This window comes from Festucalex cinctus, chromosome 16, assembly GCF_051991245.1.
Source record: "Festucalex cinctus isolate MCC-2025b chromosome 16, RoL_Fcin_1.0, whole genome shotgun sequence".
In the NCBI taxonomy this organism is placed as follows: Eukaryota; Metazoa; Chordata; class Actinopteri; order Syngnathiformes; family Syngnathidae; genus Festucalex; species Festucalex cinctus.
This window is the reverse complement of record NC_135426.1, coordinates 20,426,470-20,446,286: the sequence shown is the minus strand read 5'-3', so window position 1 is coordinate 20,446,286 and position 19,817 is coordinate 20,426,470. Positions and strand designations below refer to the sequence as shown.

The 19,817-nt window shown below is 40.5% G+C and overlaps 4 protein-coding genes across 4 annotated transcripts; 1 reads left to right on the top strand and 3 right to left on the bottom strand.

The window, feature by feature from the left end:
• Positions 1–578: 578 nt before the first annotated feature.
• hspa14 (heat shock protein 14) lies at positions 579–6,466 on the bottom strand. Its single transcript, XM_077500645.1, has 14 exons — positions 6,338–6,466; positions 6,010–6,090; positions 5,232–5,314; positions 4,513–4,561; positions 4,286–4,391; positions 4,129–4,219; positions 3,958–4,062; positions 3,607–3,768; positions 3,362–3,517; positions 2,412–2,514; positions 2,081–2,296; positions 1,019–1,183; positions 831–898; positions 579–716 (listed from the first exon to the last, which is right to left on the bottom strand). Exons 1-14 carry the CDS (start codon positions 6,392–6,394, stop codon positions 638–640), a joined length of 1,521 nt encoding a protein of 506 aa, XP_077356771.1. The 5' UTR covers positions 6,395–6,466; the 3' UTR covers positions 579–637.
• Positions 6,467–6,824: 358 nt separating this feature from the next.
• On the top strand, positions 6,825–8,428 carry LOC144003923 (mesencephalic astrocyte-derived neurotrophic factor-like). The gene is made up of 4 exons (XM_077500647.1): positions 6,825–7,287; positions 7,456–7,583; positions 7,967–8,108; positions 8,184–8,428. The coding sequence occupies exons 1-4, from the start codon at positions 7,143–7,145 to the stop codon at positions 8,354–8,356; spliced, it is 588 nt and encodes a 195-aa protein (XP_077356773.1). The 5' UTR covers positions 6,825–7,142; the 3' UTR covers positions 8,357–8,428.
• On the bottom strand, positions 8,382–11,393 carry krr1 (KRR1 small subunit processome component homolog). Its single transcript, XM_077500646.1, has 10 exons — positions 11,268–11,393; positions 10,677–10,852; positions 10,464–10,598; positions 10,257–10,382; positions 10,064–10,147; positions 9,873–9,929; positions 9,471–9,641; positions 9,318–9,395; positions 9,125–9,218; positions 8,382–8,768 (listed from the first exon to the last, which is right to left on the bottom strand). The coding sequence occupies exons 1-10, from the start codon at positions 11,368–11,370 to the stop codon at positions 8,620–8,622; spliced, it is 1,173 nt and encodes a 390-aa protein (XP_077356772.1). The 5' UTR covers positions 11,371–11,393; the 3' UTR covers positions 8,382–8,619.
• Positions 11,394–12,424: 1,031 nt separating this feature from the next.
• Positions 12,425–19,759, bottom strand: LOC144004152 (uncharacterized). Its single transcript, XM_077501141.1, has 19 exons — positions 19,640–19,759; positions 19,519–19,577; positions 19,370–19,427; positions 18,644–18,795; positions 18,503–18,567; positions 18,318–18,411; positions 17,887–18,156; positions 17,491–17,784; positions 17,157–17,408; positions 15,895–16,215; positions 15,710–15,819; positions 15,384–15,603; positions 15,158–15,313; positions 14,768–14,958; positions 14,394–14,545; positions 13,628–13,885; positions 13,404–13,557; positions 12,688–12,826; positions 12,425–12,561 (listed from the first exon to the last, which is right to left on the bottom strand). Coding segments are annotated over exons 1-19 (3,069 nt in total). The 5' UTR covers positions 19,642–19,759; the 3' UTR covers positions 12,425–12,439.
• Between the last annotated feature and the right edge of the window lie 58 nt (positions 19,760–19,817).

Sequence of the window (19,817 nt, the reverse complement as noted above, 5' to 3'; positions counted from 1 at the left end):
GAAGAGTCTTTTGTTCCAAACTACACAAATGAAACTCTTGTGTAAGAACGTAGGAATAGTGAAACCCAAAGACTTTGACAACCTTCAGTCTCCATTTGATAAGCACAGACAATAATTGTTTTTGCATGTTATGAAGTAACTCTGTTTCAATGCATATCATTTAATTTACCTATAATGCAATATAAAAATTTGGCGCAAACCTTTGTGCTCACCTGCTAATAATCCTTAAGATTACCAAAATGTATCCCCTAATTGTCTATGTACGGTAAATGTGATTCAAAAACCAATCATGGCCCAGTAAGTCACGATTGCATCATATCTCAGCTAATGTTAAGATGACAGGCCACTACCTTCCAATACACCTGCCCCATTTTGTATTTTTGTCATTATATTATTGGCCCTCAAACTTCCTATCTGCGGGGGAAATTTTTACAAGGACGCCCTTATAATCCGACTTAGGTGTACCTAAAGTTGTGGCCAGTGAGTATATACATGACTAAAAGAACACAGTCACATTATCCATGCAGAAGAGCACTTAAGCAGTCATTGGCAGCCAAAAAATGGGTTAAAAAAAAAAAAATGATTTACATGTTTATTGATAGCCTAACATAATAATAAAAACAGTTTTAATTTAGTTTCAGGATGCGGCTGCTATGTTGATGATCTCAGACCTCCCGCTGTTCTGCTCAACGCAGGCAATATGGAGGGAACCATCCCTGTAACACACACGCACAAACAATGGGAGAGGAAGACAAATGATAATAGTGATGATTTAAAAAAAAAAAAAAAAAAAAAAAAAAAAAAAAAAAAAAAAAAAAGTGGGTCCACACCTTTTCATGGTGACCACTGTGTCAATGCTGTGGTGCTCCTCTTGGGGTTCCAGATCCCGCAATATAATCTGTACACCAAAGAATAAAAAATAAATAAATAAACATTTCTCTGCAAATAACTGGCCATAGGCTCCACGGACAAGATACAAAAAGAGGTGAATTTGTGAATCTGTTGGGGCTTACTATACCTTGGCGAGTTTCTCTGGCTGCTCAGATTCAAATCTCTGGTAAATCTCCAGGCAGAGAGAGGCGAGTTGACCTCCTCCACTCAGGGTGTGATTTCGGCGGGCGGGAAGCGGCAGGCCAGACGGAAGGAGTACGGTGAATGCCTCCGCTCCGGATTCATCCACCTCCTGCCACACGTTCCAGTTCAGATAATATACTCAAGCAACTGATGACGATCTATGTTCATGTAATGCCCACAGAAAACGATTTCAAAGCTTGTTTAGTAGGAGAAAAAATATTAAGCATAACTTTTTAATAATGTCACTGTTTTCTATTAATGAGGGTGGTGGTTGATTTTTGAAATGTGATTAGGGTGAGGGACATTTGACTTAAAATGCCATGCAAGCAATGTTCCCTCTAATTTTCTGTGTGACTGCATTCACGCAAACTTCTTGAGCATTCCATGGATTATGGTGAGCGACATCCACGGACTTATATACAGACTCACAATGCTACTTATATCACCATAGCGAGAAGTGAAGCCACCGGCAGCCCTCTTACGTTGCCACGCACTAAGCCGACCAAACTTGAAAATATTTGTTTTCCTGCAGCGTTTTCATGTTAATTTACTGTCTCCACAGTGAAATAATAGTGTGGCGTATGGTTGTACCAATAAGACTGCAAGAAGCACTACATGCACATTTCATTGTTATGAAATTAATGCATATATAAATTTTCTCTTATAAGCTATACCTGTGAGGGGTATTCAAGGACTTGTCCGCATCATGTTGTCAAAATCCTGAACAATGAAATGAACTAAAAAGGCCATCAGGACAAAATTGGCTGTGAAATGTAAACCCAACTGAGTCCATTTATACACAGACATTTGCTGTGCGCTGAGGTGGTGAGAGCCCTGCGCAATTGTGCACGCGCGCAGCTTAGAGGGAACATTGCATGCAGGGCATTATGCAGATAACCAAGTTTTAATCACAGTTGGACAAATGTTCAAACAGTAGCGGTGCAAGTTAACACATGGGGTCGAAGACAAAGTAGTTGTAATATGGACTTTGTTTCAGTGGGTGTACCTTGAGTAGGATGTCTGAGGCAGACACATCCACTTGGACGGATTCTTCATCAGAGACAAGGTGGTCTCTGCCCACCAATAAACCTGCCTGGAGCGCCGCACCCACCGCAATGACCTCATCAGGAGGCGCCGAGTTAAGGAGCTCCACGTCGGGGAACATGTCGCGAATCATCTGCTGCAGACGAGGGATACGCGCCGAGCCGCCACACAGAACCACCTGCCACAAGTACAAAATGAGCGTTTCTCTTCCCCTTCAATCAAAGTCAACATAAACACAATTGTCAGGTCATCTTAAAAAAAAAAAAAAAAAATAGGGTTAAAAGGCGACGTACCTTGTTGATGTCTCTAGTGGAGAGTTTGGTCTCCTCCAGCAGGCATCTGATTGGACGGATGCTCTTGTTGAAGAGGGAGGAGCAGAGCAGCTCAAATCGAGCTCTGAGAGGGCACAACACAGTGGGGTTGTGTTTTTAAAAAAAAATATCTATATATTCCATCCATCCATCCATTTTCTTGACCGCTTATTCCTCACAAGGGTCGCGGGGGGTGCTGGCGCCTATCTCAGCTGGCTCTGGGCAGTAGGCAGGGTACACCCTGGACTGGTTGCCAGCCAATCGTAGGGCACACAGAGACGAACAACCATCCACGCTCACAAGCACAGCTAGGGACAATTCGGAGCGCCCAATTAACCTGCCATGCATGTCTTTGGAATGTGGGAGGAGACCGGAGTACCCGGAGAAGACCCACGCAGGCACGGGGAGAACATGCAAACTCCACCCAGGAAGACCGGAGCCTGGACTCGAACCCGAGTCCTCAGAACTGGGAGGCGGACGTGCTAACCACTAACCACCGTGCCGCCTATATATTAACTAACCATTTTATTATTTTTATTTAGCTGTGTTCTTTTCCATAATTGTCAAGGGATTTAAACTATTCAAACTTGAAAAGATTAACACAATTCTAGGAAGAGTTATTACTTCCCAAAAACATTTTCCACACAAAGAACGCTCACCATTTTTGGAACAACATCCCACATTCCCAAAATTCCACACATTTTACATATTTATCCCCCTTCTATTTTTCTTAACCAATTAAAATTCTCCGAAATTCAATGTTCTGAATTCAATCACTTCCACAGAATTTCAGCCCAGCTTCAATTTCTCAGTATTCAAACACTATTTCTACAAAAAAAAAAAATGCATTCTCCAATTTTAATGTAATAGCAGTCTCTTATATGTTATGTCTTATATATACGTTTTGTCTCTACTACATTTTTCCCACTAACCTGGAGACATTGCAGTCAAAGTCGGCGCCATCGTGCAGGGAGTCCACAAAGCAATTGGCTGATCCCAGTGTAGACAGGGAGTGCTTGGCCATGTCCGCGCCATTCATCAACTTGAGCATTGCGCGTGCATTACTGGTCACATCATGTCTAAAGGTGCTGCACCACATATAACCAAAAGACAATGAGTTGTCCCCAATGAGTTGTCCACATAAAGAGTGGAATATACTATTTTGCGGGATTTGTACCGTTTGAACTCAGTGGCGAGATGCTGGGCCAAAGCCTGCGTGAAGCTTTCTCCACCAATGCTGTGGTCGGTGTGGGTATTCAGGACGCGAAACATTCCTCCGTTCACCTGCAGCACCGTCACGCTCAGAGACGTACCACCCAGTTTATATACTAGAACATGGCTGCCGACACAAGAGACAGTAGGTGGAAATACAGCAAATCATCTCGAGATGGATCTTATTAATATTTATTAATTACTATTATTGTAGTTGCAGCTTGATCTAGCACTATGTGGCTGGCCTCCAAAAGTTAATAAAATAATATTAAAATACATACAAATATAGAACTTGGACAAAAATAAAGAGTGGCACCTCTTAGGAGCAGAACAATCCTGTCCGATGTTATATGCTAAAAGAGCAGCAGCGGGTTCGTGGATCAACCTGAGGACGTTGAACCCCGCGGCTTCAGCTGCCTCCCTGCACGACACAAGACTCCGCTTAGCACAGAACGACACTAATAAATGAGGCACTGATATGACCAACCTCAGTGCGTGCTTCTGAGGATGCCCAAACTCGAACGGGACAGTAATGACGGCATCAGTCACATCAGAGCCGAGAGCTGACTGAGCCGTTTCTGGAAAAACAAATACGAAATATAAAAATGTTCATGGCTCGATTTGCGTGTGTGAATGTGTGTTACCTTTCATCTTGTGAAATATGAGTTTGGCAACTTCTTCCGGAGCAACATATGTGGGTTGTTCTCCTGCAGTGACCTCATAATAAGGTTTCCCAGATCGGTTGACAATCTGCATACAACAATACAAGTTTACGGTAAAACATGTTAGGATGATGATTCCATTCATGAAATAATAATAATAATGATAATAATAATAATAATAAAATAAATTTAAAAAAAAAACAACTCACCTGACACTTTGTCTGTGACTTATGAGCTTGCGTCTCTGCATCATCAAATCTGCTCATTAACAAACATCATCATGTAAATACAGTGAATTCAGTAGACAGTAAAAAGATTACTCTAGTGCACATTTGCAGAGGAGTATTAGAGCCACACTGAAAAATAGTAAGTTGTGATCTTACAAAAACAAAGTTGAATATTTTCAAAACAAAATAATTATTTCAGATACCAAGTCATATGGTAAATTTCATATACAATTTTTTTCTAAATATATATTATTGGTCAGCTCACATTATTTTTTACAAATGATTGACTAATCCAAGTTTTTGAAAATGGCCAGCTCTTTTTGATACTGCAATGTTAACGGTTGAACATGCCGTTTTGGAGACTCCGGAAAAGCAATAGTTTTAAAAGGTGCAAGGTTTCAGCCTGCACCACCAATTTGTGAAATTCATTAATGTTATTAATCAGGGTCAGGACATCCTGGAGATGTGAATATTGTTTCTTCACTTCGCCCATAAAAAGTAACATGAAAAATATATTTTTTCTAATTAAATATATTAAACATTTCATCTAAATGTACCTGCACCACCTGTAAAGACTGTGAATTTAATCTCATAATTTTAAGCTTTTTTTCCCATTGTGTCCTTAATAGTCCTCTGTAAAGCCTTTACCCGCATTTGTCTTCAACAATCGAAAGGAAAAATCTAAGAAAATGTGGCATCACCTTCTGCCCAGCACTTGCTTGACTTTGTCAACCGTGTTGGTGGCATTGCGGACCCTCCCTTGCTTTGCTGCAATCCCCACAAGCTGCAGAGGACAAACATGTTAACCTTGCACAGATTTATTTTTCAGGATGATTTTTTTTGTAAGTCCCACCACTCACAACAGTGCCGCAAATATTTCCAAATTAGCATTAGCAACTTTCCCACCCCTTCGTCCAACTTTTTTGTCAAAAAAGCGAGTTGCAACAACATCAATGGAATCCTTACATTCTTTTCTGTGCAACAAGAAAAGGACACCTATTGCCAAAGAGATGGCGCCAGTTCAATTGTCGTTGAAGCAGTGATTTATTGACTTGCTGCAAACTTTACGTGCACTCCGCTGCAAAGGTTTTGCTGAGGTCGCCTTGCCTCACCTGTACAACTGTACATGAGAAAAGGGTGGGAAAGGACTGGCAAAAGACCAGCTGAGCAATGCAGTTTGACAATTGACAATCCAGTTGTTTAACAATTCAATGTTAATTTTATGTGTAGGATTGTGTTCACGTCTTAAGAAAAAAAAAAAAAAAAAAAAAAAAGAAAAAAAAAGTACATTTATATTCCTAGCCAAAGTACCTATTTTCCTATTATGTGTTGGGACACTAATATTGCTATGATTTCTGTGGAAAGATATCGCTCAGGCCAATCCCAAAAGCGGATTTGTTGCAAATCGAAATCTGTTAAGACAAGTTAGACAACAACAAAAAAATAATGTAATATTGAATAACAATTTTGAGTTTATACCTGCTCATTCTCTCTGTAGGCGACCACAGCTGGAGTCACCCTGTCTCCTGCATCGTTGGCAATGACGTCAGCCCGACCGTCCTACACACACGTAATAAAAACATATTCTAAGAAAATACAAAAAGAAAACAAACATACGTAGTATATAACAACGCTGGCAGCAATACAGCATCCGAAGGGGTTAACCAAGTTAATGTGTTAGCATTTGACCGCAAAAGACGCAAATTCTGTCAAAATATACAATTGGTTGAGTTGAATAACTACTACAACTGACTTGCGCGAGTAATGCAACGATAACGTGAAAATAACATTACCTGGAAGAACTCACCTTAAAAACCGCCACACAAGCGCATGTGTAACCGAAGTGTACGCCGATAGCGGCCATGCTGAAGATGTAGCCGGCATCACGTGGGCAGGCAAGACCAGGCAGCCAGGCAAACTGTATCCGGCCGGGTCAAGATTTTCAGAGTAAAAGCATTAAATTATTATGCCTGTTATTTTTTAACGCTATTGTAAGTGAAAAATAAATGAGGTCATAAACGTTGGAATTTAAAACAACCAAGCAACTAATCAAGGACATGGTAATTGTGTTTCGAGGCTTCGAGCGTGGTTGTCATGTGTTTTGTACTAGCTTTGTCTAGGTACTCCAGCAAACTTCCACATTCTTAAAAACAAAAAAACACATGTTATCTGTGTGAATTCTTATCTAAAGCAAATGTGCCTGTGATGTGATTGTCTGGCAAACGGTCCAGCACTTTTTCTTTCAGACAAGATTATACTTAAACCTTACCCGAAAAAAATATTCCATCAGATGGCACCAAACCAATATTTTTATAGTAAACATGGCTTTGGACTGATTTATAAACACACAGCGAAAAGGTGACTTTTTTTTTTTTTTTTTTTTTTACAAAATAATGCCGCATGGGTTTCCAATAATGTCATACAAATAGAAAACAGATGGATTAAGAAAAATAATTAAATAATGCAAAATTGAAGTTCAGTAGGTTTCCAATAAAATCATACAAATAGAAAACAGATGGATTAAGAAAAATAATTAAACAATGCAAAATTGAAGTTCAGTATTTTACAATTAATGTGTAATACATTACTTGTAAAGATAATGATATTGGTCCATGTGTCTCCGGGCGAAAGGGAGCACATTTGGTTTGGTCTATGCTGCTATTAATAACAGCAAACACAGCGCCATGTCGCCACTTCTCCTCTGCACTATGCTGCTTTTAAACAAGGTGTCTTGTTCCAAAGCAGGAAACTGTGACGGTAAGAAAGCAAGTGGCTGTGATTTAGGAATCTGTATTTTATGTACCTGATATCAAACAGCCATAGGGTGGAGTGCATGCGAGGCTGAGGGCCAAACCAACCATATCCTGCACAAGACGCATGAATGAACAAGCATGTTTTATGACAATTAATAATACCGGTGTGCAGTGTGTGTGGGGTTTCTCCACAGACTATATACAAGTGTGACGTCAACCTACAAAGATCTGACCCCTGCTCTGGTGGAGAAAGAACTCTTCCAGGCTTGCTCTGCCGCTCAGGGAAAGGAAGCCAGGCTGGTGAGAGCACTAGCGCACAAAAAAAAAAAGAAAGAAAAAATAAATAAATAAAATAAAATAAAAAGGAAAACATACAGTTAAGTCCCATTAGGTACCCAAGCACATAAAATAAGCATGCATACAGTGTATTACATTGTAGGGTTGTGCAATTAATCGAAATTCAAATACAATAATAATAAACAAAACTAAAATACTATTTTTTTGTATAAATTTTTAAAATTCTTAATGTACTTTGAGCATCCAATTTCCAATGATCTGTATCTTTTTTTTTGTGTGTGTGCATATTATACATACAAACACAAACTAATTTTCGAAATACATTTAGGCATGTGTTGTCAACAGTCAACTCCCTTTGCGGGATAATGTCCTGTATGCGGTGTCAGTGTTACTACTTAGGTGCCAGCAACGACGCAGCAACCCGCGTCACAGCATCTGTGTGTCAGCCTCTGGCCTCGCACGTTCCTGTGGAGAAGATATGCCAGCGCCTCAGTAGCAGGGACACGCAGATATGTCAACTGAAACATGGTAACATACAGTATGCACAAGTGTTCATGAATTTAGAGTTGTGTTTTTTAAATGTTGATTCTTGACCTCCCCAAGATCCTGACTTGAGGGACCTGAGCAGTGAAAGTCTGAAAAAGATGCGAGTGCTGGAGCTGAGGAACATATTGGCCTCGTGGGGCGAGGAGTGCCGAGGGTGCCTGGAGAAACACGAGTTTGTCAGCCTCATCCTTGAGAAGGCCCCACTTCAGAGTCATAATGCAGAACTGTGAATTATTCATGTCTGAAAAGCAATACTAATCTTTAAAAAAAGGCTTTATTCTCCATCCAATAAAAGTGGTCCACACACATCACAGAGAGAAATAGATCTAAATGATAAATACTGACCAGAGAAAATCTGTACAACAGAGAATTTAAAGGGTCAGACTGAAAAGTGGTCAATTCCTCACAGAACTGGGGTGGAAAATTTAACTTTCTCTCAGAGTCCAACAAAGACCACATCACATGGGATACATGACAGTTCTTAGTGTGATGCTCAGCGTTTGCTCTTCATTTTCTTCTTTTTGTTTGTGGTGCTGGTGACGGGAGGCGCTGGGTTGACTGGTGGAGCTCCCAGCTTCTTGGTTTTGGCCTTTTTCACTTTGTCCTTAATAGCGTCAATATCCAGCTTGCTTTCCACAGGTGCTGAAATGACAGATGTCAACATATTAGAAGCATATTGTGAACCCCACAACTCACGATTCAGCATTTGTGAATTTGCAGATGAGTCTCATGACATGTTGGTCCATGTCTGTCGCACCCATGTTATTCAAGCTAGTATGCTAATACTGTACTATGGTTTGTTTGAATTTGATTATATAAATGACTAAAAAGTCACTTATGTTACATGGGTTGATGAGGATGTGGATATGAGAAACATGTGGCATCTACATCCAATTACAATCATTTTAGTGTCTTTTTTTTTTTTTTTGCTGTTTTTTTCTTTTTTTTTCACTTGCATATATAACATTACTGTAAGACACGGGAGTTTGCATTTCCACCTTTAGGCTTTTTTAGTAAGGGTTTCTCCTTAGGAGGAATAAAAGCTTTGTTTCTCTGCTCCTGTTTCTTGGTCAGCGCCTTGGCTTGCTTCACCTAAAAAAAAAATTAAAAAAAAAGGAAGTAAAAGTAACCATATTTATTAGATAATCATCTCACTTCACAAAAATGTCATTCACACTGAAGTTCACTGGCCTTTATCTCTGCCATTTTTGTCCTCTTCTTCACACTTTCTCGCAAGAAGAATTCGCCTGTTGCCAATTCCTTGTCAACCTTTAAAGAGAATAGCAATTTTTAATGATGATTACATGTAAATGTCAAAACTCAAGTATTCGTGAGAGTGGCGACCTGGCTGTCTGGCTGTTGTGGCGGGAAGGGAGTGTATTCTTTCTTCACACTCTTCTTTCTGGGCTCTTTGCGCTTGGTCAAGTTTTTGTGTCGGAATTTGGGCAGGAAGCGCTCCCAATTCTGTACGCGGAGTTCAGGGTCTTTGGACAGTTCCCGCTTGATCATCAGCGTCTGGAGATTTGAGCAGAATGACAATACTTTTAAAAATCATTCTGAACTTTGCCTTGGGAAGACCGAAGCACTATCATCTTTTGTGCCCTCAGCCCTGGGTTGAGCCAACCCTGGCAGTCAAACCCAGAGACAGTGATGTCTGTCAGAAGGGTCAGAACAAGGATGAAAACCATCTTCATCAGGAACGTGACAAGGAAGGGAGTAGGGGGAAACCAAAAGGAGCCATCATACCTTGATGTTGTAGATAGGGTGGATGTTTTTCATTGTGTCCATGACAACTTTGCGCACCTTAACAAGATCACACAAACACACAACATAAGCTTATGAACCTAGAGTATATGCTCTAAAAAAAATTGTAAAAAATAGAATATCAAGAATCCTGTAGCTCTATGGTTATCAGGAGGGGAACGCAAAGTGCTTACCTCTTTTAGGCCATTGAAGGGGCCCAAGGCTGACACAGTGTTGCCCTGAACCATCACATAGCAGTTGGTCAACAACTCTAAAGCCTGGACAATAGAGCAAAACAATTTCATTGAGAGCTGGGCAATCCTATTAATTGATCTGAAACTTACTTTGCATATTTTGAAGTGCATATGACAAAAGGTAGGGACTCACCTTTAAGGTGGAACCTTTTGGGCCGATAAGACGCTGTCTTCGCTTAACAAATCGCTCTCTGTTCCTCACTAAGGTCCCTATTTTGATTATGTCACACGCCACATCGTCCTGTAATATCCGTACAGCCTGGTGGTGGAAACAAATGCATGTAAGGAAAATAAATACAGATACTAATTATATTGGCTCTCTCGATGCAAGTAAAATCACCTGTTCAAATGGAACGCTCCTGGCAAGCAGCTTTATGAGATCCCTGGCTCTGATAATGACATATGGGTCAAAGGTTTTCCTTGTAGTGCAGACAGTCATGCTTCCCTCAATCAGATCCAGGGAGGCTTTAATATACTGAAAATAAACAGTTCAACCATCTCAGGTTGGGGACCAATTCGCTCCTGGGAAATGACAATTTTGTGGCATACCGACCATTTCTCCCAAAGCTTTCTCCACCAGCGGCCAGCAATCTTTAAGATAGGCTTCCCGGTATTTCGGGAAGAGGGTGGCGAAGCTGCTCTCCTCCAACATTCCACGGGGATTGTCTTCTTTGGTGAAGGGTGCCTCTTTCCAATCATCAGGAACAGTCAGCAGCTCGGCTTCATCGACTGCATGACAGAAACAAAATTCATTACAGATGGTTTGTCATATGAACTACAAGGGGAACCAAATGTAGGTATTTAGTTGCAAATAAAGTGTCTAGGGCACGATTTTAATTGGGGTGCTTATAGAAACTAAGTTACAAGGCAAAGTATGCATTAAGGAACAAATAAACCAAAATAACATCTGTAGAGCTCAATTAATTTAAAAGATCAACAAGGGACAAAACACAACCTCATTAGTCTTAGCAAGCCAAATGTGTAATAAACAAGGCAGCATGTTGGTAAGCGTTAGCTTAGGTGCTATTTGTCAGTCTACCATTCAACGCGGACAAGCATCAAGATTAGCAGTGATTCAAACTCCTACCAGGGGTGTTACACTGTGTACTGGAACAATATATGGGAGACTACACGTATAACACACCTGGCTTTTTCTCGTTTTTTGACTTTTTCCCAGACTGCGCTTCACTCACGCCATCCATAGAGTTTACGGACGCCATCTTTGAATGGTGGCGGAAGTGACGCATCGCCTTTCTTCGGGGTTTTGATGTTGCATTCGACAGTGAGAAATCGGACTTTTCATTATTTACAAGAAAAACATTTCTTTGTTACATTCGTAATTTGAAATAAGGGGGTTCGCTAGGGAATTGCCCATCCTCAGCGAATGCAGCATTACAACTAAAAATAAAAAAACAAAAGGTAAACTTATTCCAAAAGAAAATACAGGTTCATTAAAGAAAATAGTCTCTGGGCATTTTTTGTTTGTCATGAAATACAAGGATTCTTTTTTTGTATATCTTGAGACCATTCTTCCAACTGTTGATGTGGGGTTTAACCTTCTGCATCTTTGAATAAAATGTTTTGGGAGATAAATTATTTTATTTTTTATTTATTCTTACTAAAAAGTTCAAGTTCTTCTCCTGTAACTGAACTACTACTTTAACAGACATCCAGTTTAAAAGTTGCATTGTAATGTGGTAACGACCAGCTCTGTACAGCTAACCAAAATTTTGAAACGTTCACATTCAAAGAAAATACTCATAAGAAAATACACTGTTTCGATGTCAGTCTCACAAAATACACACGTTATTGTCCCAATTAAATCTTTTATGTAAGAAGTGATTAGATGGATAAATGCCATTTAATATTTTAAAATTGACCTCGTTAGCTTTTTGAGGATTTGGGTAAGAAATTGTTTTATTTTTTTTGCATCTACATCGCTGTAATCCCACATTTTCTTTTCAGTAGGAATGGACAGTACTGTGCCGTTCATTTATTACCCTCCTAAAAAGTTTGTTAGGTAATTGTCTAAAGTACACCTCAAGCGTGTTAAGGCTGGCGGTACACTGCTGCCACCATCAGGCAACTAATTATGCAACACCAAGTACTTAACTGTATTAATTTCCTGAGACCGTTGTATATGAATATACAATTCCAAGTCATTATATGGCCCCAATTTAACTTCTTGAAAATGCAAAAGCCCACTTGGCATTTTAATGAGGTGGAAAGGCAGAGTAGGAATCCACACAGCTAAACAGAGTTAAAGTAACGACATTAAAGAAAAAGACACAAACAAACGAGACAGTTTGAACCACTTTATTTCTGTTGCCGTGTTTGAAGAGCCATAACAGCTTTGGTTGCACTCACTGACATTACTGCTAATCCCAAAATGCCCACTAAACCCACCATAATGGAGATCATTGTCAAACTGTCATTCCCTGAAAAGAAGAGAAAAAAAATACCACATTTAATTAACTAGTATGAGATATTGTAAAAAGTCAAAACATCAGCATTGATAAGAACAGACAAGCTCGTCACAATCTTATAAAAGTTGCATAACTCACAGGAAGCCTGTTTGACTCGTGATGTGTCCCGACTAACAATGAGAGGTCCAGCAGACACCACAGCAGCTCGTTTTGAGTTTGGTTTTACATCCAGCATGCGGGTGGCTGCTCTCTTGGCACGTTGAGGGCCTGTGCAGTTCTACGTGTTTGGAGGAATATGGGATTATTTTGAGACGTTAATTAGTGTAAATACTAAAGAGCAAAAACTTACAGGCCTTAGAGTGGTGGAAGGAAAAAATAAAAATCGCTTAAACAATGTCATAAAATTTGGCTATGACAAAGGAACTAGTTCTTATTAAAGTCTATTGCAAGTAGCTCCTGGACACAATGCAAGTAAACCAAAGCCCTAAATCAAGATAATGTCCATGTTCAACCAAAGAAAATGTTTCTTTGCATTCACCTGTGTAAATCGCATTTATGCTTATGGTTCTAGTGTATGTGTGTGTTTTTTAATGTTAACTAAAGACACGAAAAAGCTGAGATAGTCAATCTTATATTAGCACCTTTGGCAAGTGGAACATTTTTCTTTGTACTTATGAAGAGTCAGTCTGTAATGTTGCTTCATTATTTGTTTTGATCTTAAAACTAGTAGTGTTCGTTTTTATTTCATTCTCAGGATTATACTGTACATGCAGAATATCTGATGATGCCAATTTGTCAAATCTGCAAATGTTTCGCATGTTCGTGGAGGGACACCTGTGACCAAGTAGCATTACCTTTGTACAGCTTTCTTTAAGTCCACATATGCCAGCCAAGCAGTGAAAATAAAGGGGCATTTCCTCAGGCATATGGAACATCTGCAAGGCAAATCTGGTTTTCTGAGCCACGCCATTCACAGAAAGCCACCGGAATGTGTAGTCGATAGGACAACTACAGGTAAAGAAATCCTTTAAGTGATTGAACACCTCCCATCTTGGGACTAAAAGTTGAGATCTCTCACCCGTTCTCAAGGAAAATGCCCTGAACTTCATTTTGTGGGTCACGGGTCTCTGTAGCCCAGCAGGACTCCACATGCAGCAGGACGTTGGCGGGGAAAGAGGCATTGGCGTCGAGGGCAACCTGGAAGTACAGCGTGTCCTCTGGATCCATGCTAGCAAATTCACGGTAACTGCTGCTAAAGGAATTGTCGCTGAACAGGTCCATGGTCATGCCCAGCTGCAGGGAAGTGTTGAACTCCACCAGGGAGTAGGTATTGAACCTACAGCATAAACAGTTAAGCATGTGTGCTTTTGTATATGAAAGATGGTCATCAAATTTAAATAAAAACTACGGTACTGTTCTTAAATATTATTGCACAAGTTAATAAAAATTGCAACTAAAATAAGTGGTTAAAAACACTTCTCAAAGATTAATTGCAAATGTATTACTAGAAGATTGTGGTCCCTTATTCTTAGCCATTGGTTGGGGAGGATATTTATATGTAATATTATTATTATTAATATTTGCCACAGTACATCGGTGACTCTGTGGTGCTTCCTCCACGAGTGAAAATACAATTTGTACGAGTGCATGCGCTATTCATTTGCAGTCTAAGATGCAGATGGGGGGTGGCATCTTTTTCGATTTGTTGCATATTGTTCTGCCCTGGTTGTCATGGTAACAAGACACCCCCACCATCATCTTTAAGTAGCCCATTTGTTTCTTATACATTAGCCTTTAAGCGACTTAGAAAGAGACCGAGCACTTCAATGTCCAACAAGACCCACCATTTCAAATCAACGCTGACATGGGCGTTCCTAATATAATGCAGAGGGTAGACGCACTTCCAGATCACTTTCAGGTCCCGCCGGCTGATGGCTTCTTCCTTGGTCAACGAGACAGCGAGTGTGTTGTGGAACTCAATGTGGGTTTTGTTCACCTGGAAGAACACAAAGTCACTTTCCAGAATGTGTTTTGGAGACAGTCAAATTACATCTATTGCCATGGTGCTGGACTCGCACTGCATGATTCAAATGACAATTTCCAATTTCTTGCTCAGAAGTGGCACACCATTTGGGATAATTCAAATGTAATGTAGCCTTATGTCTCCCCGTCTATGACTTTGGAATATGTGAAATCCAAAGGAAGTCCACTCACTCACCCGCCTCTTTGTCCCACATCGCGAGCCATGCCGAGGAGTGCGGAAGTGGAACAACATTTCGCTTTCTTCCACTTCGCAGGTGGCGTTGTTCAGCACTACTTCCACCTTCCCACCAATGTACGCAGTCAGGTAGGGTTTCGCCACGCCACCGGTCATCATGTTCTCCAGACACTGACTGAAAATGCCTTTCTCTGTGGGGATAGGTGTGACTTTTATCGATCAGCAGCAGACAAATGTATGGACTTTAGTCGTGCAACTCGACTAGACAGTGACAGTTCTTCCTTTTTAAAAAGGACAGATTTAAATTTGAGGCAGATGCCACATCGGAAAGCATGTTTTACATCATATCGCACTCACTCATTCCACATACATAAAAATGACTTCCATTACCATTGCAGAGCGGGTGGGACGGCACCGGTGGCTGAAGCACAGCGCTCACGTCATAGTAGCCCGAATTGCACGCACAATGGAATGAGACCAGAGTGTTGACGCACTGAGAGTTCTGTGGACACAACGCGCGGGTGGACGACACACAAAGATCTGGACCTGAGAGAACAAACAATTCCGTAAAATGCAAGCCAATTAACTGATTTTAAGCAATTCTATCTTCTCCTACCATCCCAGTAAAGGACTCGACCTCTAACCGAGACATTAGCATTGTCCCGAGACTTAATATAATCCATGTGAAACATAACCGGCAGGGGCATGTTGTCGTCTTTGTGTGTTGCGTCGAAAAGCATCAACTGAACCAGTGTTTTGTTCATCTCAGATACAGGTTCCATAGCAGTGACCTCCGCACGGATTGGAGGACGGACCTTGCTCAACAGCTTGAGAAGCTGCAGGACACAAAAAAAATGGTCAGACATTTCTTTCCTTTCCATTCAAAAACTACTGTATATAGCTTCAAAATGACTCCATATGAAGGAAGCTGTGATTTCTTACTATAGTTTGGACACTCTCCACTATTACGGTTGTTGCCTCAGACATTTCATCATCCACATCATCAGGCATAGGACCTGGCACGACCATGCTGAGCACATGAATTTCTTCAGCTACAGCATCAAACAGAAATGCACCCATCAGTAGTTACACAAATATGTTGCTTGGGGTACATTTGTGATTCAGACCTTGGTCTTCATCGATGTAATCAAGTGCTACACCCCTCACAAGGAAGCCATAGGTTGAATTGTCCACTGTGAAGCACAACACTGTAGGTTCCGACTCCCACTGGCCGTCGCACAGCTCCCACAGCTCTAGGACGTAGGTTTTCCCAGCGTTCAGTCCCCGCAGTTGCAGCTCGGTCTCGGTCAAATTGTCCGTCTGGAGGGCTCTGCCATTCTCCAGGGACAGTTTGTATAAAAATGACAGGGATGAACTGGAGGTACCAGGAATCCACAAAGCTACTGAGCCATTTGTGCGGTATCGGAGTTCAAACACACCACGGGCCCCTAGAAATACAGACAATGCAACAGTGGTGTGATCACTTAACTCATTTTCTACTAAAAACATAAAATTGTTCTATTTTAAATGTATTAACTGTCCCAAAGACTTATTTGTATGTTTTATAAGATGCTAGAGCATACAGAAGGCTTTGATGCAGCCTCTGAACTGAATAGAATGGTATTTATTACCAAAACGGCCAGCAGGCAAGAGTATAAGAGATCAACCAAGGCCATGTTGAAACTAAGCAGTTTTCCCCAGTTTTGTGAATGATGATTAAACTTGGTTATATTCTAATGCTAATCACTGAAAAACAAATAGAATATACTTTTTTTTTTTTTTTCCCTGATGAAAGAAGAAACTAATCTTTCTTTTGGTAGGTTCCTTGTTTTTACAACATAATATTCTGTGGGCCTTGCAAAATCAGTCAAAATCCACTAAAACAGCCGGGAGCGAAAGGGGATTACTTGAGTGAAAATGCCTGCAAGTGAATGAGTTAAATAAAAATGACAATGTTTCTGCAATTACAAATGAGGAAATGCCCTGCAATTTGCTGGCAACCAGTCCAGGGTGTATCTTGCCTTGAAACTGGAATTGATGTTGAGTCTCATTTAAAGATGCATTGTGGAGTTTGCCACTTTTTTTTTTTTTTTTTTTACTTGTGACTGCTACCTCTGGCCTAAAGCGCAACTGCAGCCTCTGTGTCCAAGTGTTCACCCAGAACACTGCACGCTGAAGGGAAGATATAAGCTGATTTAAAAAAAAAAAAAAAAAAATCAGGGCTCTTTGTACTTGCATTGATGGCACATGAGTGATGTACACAAATCTTCAACATTATAAACCCTACAATGTACCTTTTAGAAAATAAATATATCACCCTTGCCAATAATCAGTTTACTCCAAGGCTCGCAAATCTATGTATTGCAGCTTTTTACACAATATAAATTACCTGTGTGTACTTGAACTGTCTTGGTGCTCATCAGCACATCATCTCCACACATTGCGTCCACTCTGGCTTGGTAAAGCTGGCACGGCAGCAGCCCTTCGACCTTGTAGTCAGTAGCTCGTGTAATGCCATGCAGAGTGTCATCATGGTAGATGTTGAATCTCAAGATGGGTGACACCTTGCTCACCACCCAGCTCAGCGTGTAGTTGTCGGGGCCGAATGATGTCTGACGCAAGGAATTGATGCGAGAGTCAGCTGTGTGATAGAAATGGGTTCAAGTTAGGCGGAATTTTCCCTCTTTAGCGTTTAAACTAACAAAAAAAAAAGCTGAGCTTACCAGTATTTCCATCAATCTGGATCATTTCACCGTAGTATAACTCTATCCCTTTTTGGCAAACCGTCTGCAGGCCAAACTTAACCCTACTGCAGGGCTGCAGGCCCGACAAGGTAAAAACAAAGTCGCCCCCCGGAATCCAGGTGGGCACCTCCTCCACCACGTGGTCAGTCCCGTTGAGATAGAAGGACGTGAGGAGGAAGACGTATAACCCGAGGTTCTCTGGCAAGTCCCAGGTCAAAGATACGCTGTTTCCGTTCCATGCACTGACCTGAAAGTCTCTGGGATTGTCTGGCTCTGATGGGAAAGATGACAAAACATTTTACAGTACTTTTTGTTTTGAAGCCAAGCTGCAGAATGAGTTCAGTTTGATTTGTGTAAAGGCGTTCTAGGGCATACCAGTTGAAGTCGAGATGCAGGTGACAAGGAAACTATCCGTGGAGTCCACGCACACCACATAGAGAGTACAGGAGTTCAAGGAAGTGATGTCATAGTGACTGTCGGTGAATGGATTCCTGCTCAGCGTGTTATAGAAGTCCTGGTCATGGTGGTACACGGTCACAGTGTAGTTGCTGCCAGCGGGAGCTGGTTGGCCCACCGCCATCCACGACAACCGCAATGCGACAGGAGACCAGGCCTCCACCTCGATAGGATGCCGCCATGTGTGGCCTTGATTAAGAGACAGTCAAACATCAAACTCATGTTAACTAGATTATGTTGGGTAACTCAGCCTTAATGAAACTTGTGTCCTGCCCTGGTATTTGAAAAAGGACATATTTAAAAAGAAAGAAGAAGACTGTGTACTAATTGTTGTACATGCTTGTTCTTACCAAAAGCAAGGAAGAAGTTTTCATCATGAAAGAAGAACAGTGTGCCATTTTCACAAGGGAACACATCAGTATCAGCCAACAATCCCAGAGTGCTCTACAAACAAAGGTTACAAAACAGTTTCATTATTAAAAAAATAAAATAAATAAATAAAAATAAATAATAATCATTTAAAAATTCCAAGCACCTGCGCACGACCATATTTAAGATCGCCGAGTCCCTGACGGCCACTGACTTTGACTTGCTTGGTACCTAAAAGACAAACATTTGAGAACGTGCTCCTCTTGGATGAATGGCATCAGAGAAAAAAGCATTATAGTGTGCTTACCTGGGGAAACCGTTATAGTCCATGAATTAAAAGCACCTGCATAATCAAGGGTCACATTGTTTTCTACAGATGGAGGTACAGTCAAGGACACCAATTTGTCTCTTGCAGGGATGTTTTTTAAAGCTGTGCCATTTAGCCACAGGTTGCCAAAGCTGAGAACAAACAAGTCTTGTTAGTCACTGAGCTAAGGTGGGGCAACCTACGCCCAGCTGGCTACAGGGCAGTAGGCGGGGTAGCAGCCTGAACTGGTTGCCAGCCAATTGCAGACTAAGTAAATTAACCAATTTAATACATTTAACATTCATTAGATGAAAATAAAAATAAAAATAGATTAACCAATTATTTAATATGTTGATTCAGCATGATAAATGTGTATTTTTATTTTGTTAATTTAATAATGCAATAAAAATGTTAAGTGCAAAGTTTATGGAAAACTCTTTTACAAACACTATGTACTGTAAATACATTACTATTTCATGAAATAACATTTTAATTCATCCTGCTTGTTTTACAAGTATTACATGTACCGGTACTATAAATACATTAAAATTTAATGAAATAGTGTGGAAAAAAAATGAGAACCACTTCACAATTTCAAGTTAATCAACAGTACTGAAAGTAGACCCCAGCAACAAAAAGCACACTATGTAAACAAACAAAATTAAAGTTGTTGATAGTATAAAGTCAGGGACACAGTGGCATTTCGGGAAAACAAAAAACATTTACATTTCCTCAGTATTAAGGTCCATCCAACAAATTGAGAAAGAAACGTCACCAGTGTGTCCTGTTAGGGAAAAAATAAAGAAACACACAAACATTGTTTTTCTATATAGGACTACATATTGAAATAAATTCGCAAGCAGCGCCAATCTCACCTAATGATGTCCCTTGAGTGAACAGTATGAAAAGAACGACTGGAAACCCAAAGGAATTCCTGGAGATACATCAGAGTCAATGAGATAGAAACATTTCCATCTTTGAATCGTATTTTCTTACATTTTTCTTCGTAATTCCTGCAAGGAAAACGTGTTTTCGTTCGGTAAAAAAATAGGCTTTGCTGGAAAAGGACAGAGCACTAATGGGCGACAGGTGTGTGATGACGTCACTGCATGTCCGTTAGGACCCGGAATTTAAGTAGTTGTCGCTGCGTAATGTACTGTATAGAAGTGTAAAA

Bases quoted from the DNA above. Each gene is read 5' to 3' on its own strand.
- hspa14 (XM_077500645.1), bottom strand. From the start codon at position 6,394: ATGGCCGCTATCGGCGTACACTTCGGTTACACATGCGCTTGTGTGGCG. The intron at 4,220-4,285 runs GTAACACACATT...TTGTTTTTCCAG, and splicing joins CATATTTCACAAGATGAAAG to AAACGGCTCAGTCAGCTCTC. The intron at 3,518-3,606 runs GTACAAATCCCG...TATGTGGTGCAG, and splicing joins CTCGCCACTGAGTTCAAACG to CACCTTTAGACATGATGTGA.
- LOC144003923 (XM_077500647.1), top strand. From the start codon at position 7,143: ATGTGTCTCCGGGCGAAAGGGAGCACATTTGGTTTGGTCTATGCTGCT. The intron at 7,288-7,455 runs GTAAGAAAGCAA...ACCGGTGTGCAG, and splicing joins CAAAGCAGGAAACTGTGACG to TGTGTGTGGGGTTTCTCCAC. The intron at 8,109-8,183 runs GTAACATACAGT...GACCTCCCCAAG, and splicing joins GATATGTCAACTGAAACATG to ATCCTGACTTGAGGGACCTG.
- krr1 (XM_077500646.1), bottom strand. From the start codon at position 11,370: ATGCGTCACTTCCGCCACCATTCAAAGATGGCGTCCGTAAACTCTATG. The intron at 10,383-10,463 runs GTGATTTTACTT...TTCCACCACCAG, and splicing joins GGAGCGTTCCATTTGAACAG to GCTGTACGGATATTACAGGA. The intron at 9,396-9,470 runs GTCGCCACTCTC...TTCTCTTTAAAG, and splicing joins CACAACAGCCAGACAGCCAG to GTTGACAAGGAATTGGCAAC.
- LOC144004152 (XM_077501141.1), bottom strand. The intron at 17,785-17,886 runs GTATGCCCTAGA...CTTTCCCATCAG, and splicing joins CTGCATCTCGACTTCAACTG to AGCCAGACAATCCCAGAGAC. The intron at 15,820-15,894 runs GTCTGAATCACA...TTGATGCTGTAG, and splicing joins TTACATCGATGAAGACCAAG to CTGAAGAAATTCATGTGCTC.